Below are 7,379 nucleotides of genomic sequence, written 5' to 3'. Positions count from 1 at the left end.
AGGTTGTAAATGTAACAATGGAAAAAATTTTAGTTAACAAAATAATTTTATCTATCAAAAAAATACAACAAATTAATTGATTGGGTGTCCATTTGAATTGCATCTATGTTATTTGCAAGGTAATATATAATTGCACTTTATAGTAAAAAATAGTCATTGTAATCACAAGCCTTCAACATCACTTATAGGTCATTCTATTATTTGACAACTTCAACCAAAAAAATATAAAATAATAACTCTGATGCTTGCCACAAAGGTAGCACCAAAAAACATAATAATAGCACTACATGAAAGATATCCTAGAATTTATATAAATTAATTGTATTATTTATAATAAGAAATATAAAAAAATGTACATAAATAACTATTAGAACTTACATCAATAATCACGAGATTAAAAAATCCAACAATCAACTAACTAAAGGATAGATCTTATGGAGCAATAAACGATTTGAAGATTTGATTTAAATACCATTTTAATTAGTGGTACTAGTAAATCAAATAATTTTGATTTTGTTGGTAGATAATGGTGGTAATGGTAGTGAAGCAATGATGGTAAAAAGAATGGTTGTGACAAGGGTGGATAGGAATTATATCTTAGTTTTTTGTGGTTACAATGGTTATTGCTATACCAAAAGCATAATAGACATATCTTGATTGTTGATATTTTTTATTCCAAAAGTAGATATTTTTTATTCCAAAAATGTAATTATGTAATTTTCTATTTAAGATACAAATTCAAATATTAAGTAATATATATATTTTTTCTAATAACATGGTTATATCTTTTGGTAACAATGTTGTAATAATTTTTTTGTAATTATTGATAAAAAGAGCAATAAATTATAGTATTTTAGTATGAGCCAAAAAATTATTATACAGTTGTCAACTATAAAAGAGCTCATAATTATGAATAATCTTTGATGCAATTATTTAATAGGAAATCCATTTATTCATATATCTTATTCTATTTCAAGAACCAATCTTGAACACAATTAGACATAACATTTATTCATTTAAAAAAAAAACCAAGGTCTGTTTTCAAGAATATGGATGTTTATCTATCTAGTTAAATAAGTATATTTTCTAAAGAATTATATATATATATATATATATATATAAATATAAAATTTGAAGGAAAATCTTTTAGAGTTTTTCATTCATTTATATTCGTGCCACAATTATTAGCACATACATACGTATTTATTTGATTAAGTAGATGTTAGTTTGTCAATAAAAGACAACAAGAAAAACACGATTTGTTAGAATAAGGAAAACATATGCATCATCATCAGTACCCATGATTGCAATCAATTCACAAACAGTGACTTCATCATAACACATGGTATCATAGTATGCTTCCACTGTTGTTATGGTTTATGCAAGACTTGAAACCACATACCCATTCCCCACATTCCCCACATTTGCGTGAGAAGATAGAGCATAGAAAGCAACTGCAAAGATGAGTGGGAAGGAAGGACAGAATGGGTCTTGCCCTATTCATTGCAGGGGACTGGCTATCCAAGCATCCTCCTTTCTCTAACTGACTGACTGAGGGAGTGAGTGAGAGGAACAGAGACACCCATCGCCGTGATCACACCCACACACACATATCCACCGCCGCACCAAAAGCCGTGGGTGCCAACACCCACCACCGCACTAGTCACGGTACATACCCATAACCGTGTGTCGGCGTGGAGAAGCGTGCCCGAGGCGCAGAAACGGGGGCTTGCTTGCGTGAAGGGAAAGTCGGCGAGGGGAATGCGGGATGAGCATGATGGACGCGCAGTAGGGGGGGGGGGGGGGGGGGGGACTGTGTTTTCGTCGTGTCCATGGCGTCGTTGTGGGGCTGCCGTTGTGTGCGGTTGCTGTTGTTGTTGGTGGTGGTGGCGCTGTATGTGGGGGTGAGTGACGCAGCCACGAGGGAGGGGAGGGTGCTGTTGAAGCAGCAGCGATGGAGTCTTCAACAATTGAGGAAGGCGAGTTGGGCGTCGCGGATGCGAGCCCAGCAGGCGCGGGGAGGGACTCGAGGGCAAGGGGTTGGAAGTGGTGGTGATGAAGTGGCGCTGGTGAATTACTTGGACGCGCAGTACTATGGGGTGATTGAGATCGGGACCCCAAAGCAAGAGTTCACTGTGGTTTTCGATACCGGCAGCTCGAATTTGTGGGTTCCGTCGGCGAAGTGCTACCTCTCGGTATGGCAGTATTTCATCGCTACAATTTCGCTCAATTGCCGATTTCTGTTCTTCTCACCGATTTCATGGAAGTGTTAACCACATATTTCGTCGGCTAGCAGGCAGTGATTAGCGAACCCGTACCATGACCGCATTGAATTGTTGCGTGTTCGACAATGATCTTTTTCGATTACGTTACTTTGAGAAGGTGACATGTTTGTGACGCCACTTACGTGTGAGTGTTTCATGGTTCATGAAGATAAAATAAGCGCTGACCTGTATGTATCTAGAATTTCGTGATGGGGTAACGATTCAACTTAGACATGTGAGGTTGTCAGACCAGGTTGAATTCCTGTGTACCTCACCACCGATCCTGCTCTTAGGATGTTTCAGTGTGTGTGTAGCGGTTGGTTTCCCCAGTGGGCGATTGGCTACATTAGCCTGTTTGTCGTTGAATCACATCAGCGTTGTGGATTTTGCAGTTGGCGTGTTTCTTCCACCACAGGTACAAGGCAAGAAAGTCCAGTACGTACAAACAGGATGGTACGTCTTATGCTTTCACATTCCTTTTGATTTATGATGGGCGGCAAAAATCTAAAACCCTGAACACCTGCATGTGATTGTCATGCGTTTTAAGGCTGATGTTTAACATGAAGTACCCATCAGGCGCTTGTTACCTGGTCTAATCTAATTTGGGACAACTTTTGGCCTTGAATTGGGCTTATCATTATTCCCAATTAGTGCATGATACTGGTTAGGATCTTTTTGCAACTTACCCTGCCGTGGAAGACTTCAGGTCTGCGTACCAGTGGTCTTTTTGTAGAATGTCTTAACCGAGGGTTAAATTTCAAAGCTGGTTGTTTCTGAAATGAATATACATACAAATTTTAAATGTAACTGGTTGTCATTTTGTGGTGGATGTTACATAGGTACACCATTTGCCATCCAATATGGCACAGGATCCATGGAAGGTTTCTTGAGCATCGACGATGTGACCCTCGGTGACCTCACCGTTAAAGCACAGGTACATTAGTATTTCCTAAATTCTTTTACAACTGCGTGTTATGTTCTTCAGCTTCGGGTTTCTGCTCCTGTACTAGGCTTTTATCACTCTTATATAGGGACTGGAAGGATGTCAACTAAACAATTTCATAACTGGTGCTGTGTTTCAATTATTAAATTAGGTGTTCGCCGAAGCAACCAAAGAGCCGGGCGTTACTTTTCTGGCAGCTGAAATGGATGGAATTCTTGGTCTAGGCTTTAAAGAGATTTCAGTCAATGACGTAAATCCTGTGTGGTGAGCCAATACGGGACGAATTACAGATTCGCATCAGCAACTCTTTCTATTGTTGACATTCATGTTGATTCTTCTTTGAGATACTGCTAAATTCAGGGGATTTTAGTAACATGCTTCTTCACTAAAGCAATGCAGTCTTGTCATGTGTTGACCTGGTCCTTTGGTCCTTGTCATGCCTTACCTGTTGTTAACATTACTCTTTCCGTTCATGCAGCTAATTTGTTTTAGAACGGAGTGATACTTGGAAGTGTAATTATTTTCTAATATCTGAGTCTGTTTGTTGACCATAGAATTACAAGAGGGGAAGGTGTCTGACATGATTCAGAGTTTTTTTGTGAACAACATTGAATGCGTATTTATAATAATTCTTTTGTTAAAGTGACTTAGTGGCAACAGTTTAAGTTTTTTCAGTGGCATGCCTTAGGTACAACATGTTGTACCAGAAGCTGGTCCAAGAACCTGTATTCTCGTTTTGGTTGAATCGGGATGTAGAAGGAGAGAAAGGTGGGGAGCTTGTCTTGGGCGGAGTGGATCCGCATCATTTTAAAGGCAACCACACGTACACACCTGTCACCCGTTTAGGATACTGGCAGGTACATTTTGTAACGATTTTTACATATCATTTTTTCTTAAACTGACGTCTCTGCTGGTTTGAAATCATTAGCTATGAAAGATGAAAACTTAAAATCATAGATTTCATTGGAATACTACTTTCCTTAGTGCACAGTAAGCTCCTAGTTCAGTATTGTCTCATTGACATACATTTGGATTCTTAAATGTGTTCGTTGCGCTTGGTGCAGTTCGACATGGGTGACGTACTTTTAGATGGACAGAGCACTGGTGAGTTTTCTTTTTCTTTCTCTATGAGCCAGTAATATAACATGAAAGTAACTGTTTTTGATAAATGTACTTCATAGCTCCGATATACATCTTTAACGTACAACTCACTTGGTCCATGGTGTATGAGGCAAGTAGCAAATCATTCTAATGTTGGATTTTCTGGTCTATGATGTAGAGTCGCATCGAACATCTGACCTGATCACTACAAGTGCATAGTCCATAGATCTCATCTGATTAGGAGTTATCTTAAATCTCTTTGCAGGATTCTGTGCTGGAGGATGTGCTGCAATTGCAGATTCCGGAACTTCTCTGTTAGCTGGTCCTACGGTTAGTTCCTGCCCAGAGCCAAAGTAAATGTATTTCATGGTCGCGACAACTGGTGCTCTCCCGATTGAATGCAGATATGGATGTTGCCTACTATTCTAAGTGATGCCACTTGAAAATTTGTCTCTAATAAGTGCTTATGTACTGGGATTGTTGTCTGATAGGGTATCGTAGCTGAGATCAATTATGCTATTGGTGCTACAGGCATCATTAGCGGGGAGTGCAAGTTAGTCGTTGACCAATATGCGGATTTCATCATCCAGATGCTCATGTCCAAGGTGATTGATAAAATAATGTCATTTAGCTATAACAACTATCGAATTAGAGTAGAATGTTGTCTTGTTATGTATGTTGTTTCATACTTGAGTAATTTTGCATACTTATAAGTTGCACATGAAGCGTAACTACTTCATTCAATTTCCAATCGGCGGGAATTCGTGCTTCTCATGTATGTGCTGATTCTTTCCCACTTTTTCCTTGCAGCTTCTTACTCCATTGAAAATATGTGCCAAAGCTGGAGCGTGCCTTGTAGAGGAAGGAACCTCAACAAGGTGTGTGCAAAGGTTTTCGTTTGCTTTCTGGGTCATCACGCAGTTCCAGAAAGCAGTTAGAGTCTATTAACTTGTTAACCTTATTAAGAGAGAACAAACAGGTGGAAAATTTATTTACTTCTTTCGCCTTGAAGTTACTGGAACTGTAGAAGTGCTAGTTTGTTTTTATTTTACTTCTTTTTAATTCAAACCATAATTACTGACTGTCAAAAAAAATAATTGAATTTTCTTCTTCCAGGAACCCGAACATTGCTAGTGTGCTTGAAAAGCATGAAAATGATTTGGGCAATGGAGTAACGTGTGTCTTCTGCGAGATGGTCGTCATCTGGGCTCAGAATCAGCTGAGGAAGAATGGTACTCAAGCCCAAATCAAGGAACACTTGAACCAGGTATCAATCTAAAATACAAGTTGTTATAGTAATAATCTATTTCAGATATTACTAGGTCAGGAAAGGCAGAGTATCCTAAAGTTCTCTTGAATTTTAAATGATTGAAAACTGAATACACCAAACACAGTATTTATTGACGGATACTTGGTGCGGATGAAGCACAGTGCAGAACTTGTGCAATTTGATATGCAACCTCTTCATTGTCATTTGTTGCAGCTTTGTGAACGTCTTCCGAATCCAAATGGAGAATCCATGGTGGATTGCAATAGTTTATCATCAATGCCGGATGTTAGTTTCACCATTTCTGGCACGACATTCAAGCTTACCCCTGAGCAGGTATGTTAAAGCCAGATGAAACCTTGTAAAAGGAACGTAAAGGTGATCCACAAGATTCCCAGTATTGCCATTTCCGCTTAGAGTGGTTCACTTACTTGGATATCGTTCAAGACAATCATAATTCACAGTTTCCCTTATGACGCATTTTCTTTTCTTTTCCCACAAACTGGATGTTGTCATTTTTGCTGACGATGCGCGATTTTCTTCAGTATGTTCTGAAAGTGGGCGAAGGTGATGATGCGCAATGCACAAGTGGTTTCCTTGGAATTGATATTCCACCACCAGCTGGACCGTTGTGGTATGCATCATCTCCATTGAAATATTTGTATTTATGAATAACGACATTTAGGAGTTAGAATGAATAGCAAAGTAAATGTCTTCTAGATCATGGATGCCACGAAGTCGGAAAATTGAGTGCGGTCTTCAATCGTTTGTTTTCTTTTCATGCAAGGCGTTTCCCTTTATTCTCTCACGAATATAGAATATTTTTCAAAATTGAATTGTGAAACCTGTGCACGTGATTAGGATTCTTGGAGATGTGTTCATGGGGGCTTACCATACGGTGTTCGACTTCGGGAACCAGCGATTGGGCTTCGCTTTGGCTGCTTAGATCCCAAAATAATATAGTTGATTATTAGTACTTCTCAACCTTGTAATGTATGCACTGGTAGCTTACTCTTACTGCTCTATTTAGTTTTGTTTGGATATTTTAGAGCCCATCCAGGACTTCTTACAGTATTACAAACATGATTTCAAAAATAGGATGGTGTGGCATGTTGTTAATAGTAAAAGAATACTGATGTCATCCACTAAGTTCTCATCGACACTCGGATAGGAGTAAAGCTACCGCATCAAACAGAATATCACATTTTGCCCAAACCATCCTAGTGTAATACCATTTAATGTATTGATTGGACCTCTGCCGTGCAATGGAGGTTTCACTTTGTAGGATAATTTGAGGTGAAAATATCGCATGAGATAGTTCAAACACGCCACCATGGATTTCAAATATGTTCTTTGCATTACTTGTTAAGATTTTATTTTTAATTTTTATGTAATCATTAGTAGCTTTATGTTCATATATATATATATATATATATATGTGTGTGTGTGTGTGCGGGTGGGTGCTTTTTAGAGAGATGAGAGAATAGTATCGATTTATATTTGATTTGGATGAATTTGAATGAAGTAGGGTTATTATATTTAATGACTTTGATATGATATGTAGCAATAAGTACCAACTTGTAGCATGTCTTTTAAATTTTAATTTAAGATTTAAACTGTTCAAATGTTTGTCTAAAGAATCAATTTCAAATCTAAGGTTTTATGATTTTTAATTTATTGTTAGAGATGAAAAATCATATTGATTCTTTATTTTAAAAAATTATTCATATATTTAAGCTAAGAGTAGCTACAATACAAATATTAGCTTTGATCATTTACAATTTTGATTTTAAATTCTAAAAGA

The 7,379-nt window shown here is 37.8% G+C and overlaps 1 protein-coding gene across 1 annotated transcript; it reads left to right on the top strand.

Moving 5' to 3' along the window:
- The first annotated feature begins 1,724 nt into the window (after window positions 1-1,724).
- Window positions 1,725-6,865, top strand: LOC112292013 (cyprosin). Its single transcript, XM_024540085.3, has 13 exons — window positions 1,725-2,195; window positions 2,657-2,717; window positions 3,104-3,198; window positions 3,359-3,471; window positions 3,896-4,064; window positions 4,272-4,311; window positions 4,574-4,638; window positions 4,800-4,913; window positions 5,119-5,186; window positions 5,425-5,575; window positions 5,792-5,911; window positions 6,121-6,209; window positions 6,437-6,865. The coding sequence occupies exons 1-13, from the start codon at window positions 1,833-1,835 to the stop codon at window positions 6,519-6,521; spliced, it is 1,533 nt and encodes a 510-aa protein (XP_024395853.1). The 5' UTR covers window positions 1,725-1,832; the 3' UTR covers window positions 6,522-6,865.
- Window positions 6,866-7,379: the final 514 nt, after the last annotated feature.

The sequence above is a fragment of the Physcomitrium patens genome, chromosome 15 (genome assembly GCF_059467195.1).
Source record: "Physcomitrium patens ecotype Gransden chromosome 15, ASM5946719v1, whole genome shotgun sequence".
NCBI lineage: Eukaryota > Viridiplantae > Streptophyta > Bryopsida > Funariales > Funariaceae > Physcomitrium > Physcomitrium patens.
Note: the sequence above shows the minus strand (reverse complement) of the source record. Positions and strands in the feature narration are given on the sequence as shown.

What these genes read in the sequence shown, in the direction of transcription:
- LOC112292013 (XM_024540085.3), top strand. Translation starts at nt 1,833, where the DNA reads ATGGCGTCGTTGTGGGGCTGCCGTTGTGTGCGGTTGCTGTTGTTGTTG. An exon ending in CAGTACGTACAAACAGGATG is followed by an intron (nt 2,718 to 3,103) that starts GTACGTCTTATG and finishes GATGTTACATAG; the next exon opens with GTACACCATTTGCCATCCAA. An exon ending in TCCAGATGCTCATGTCCAAG is followed by an intron (nt 4,914 to 5,118) that starts GTGATTGATAAA and finishes TTTTCCTTGCAG; the next exon opens with CTTCTTACTCCATTGAAAAT.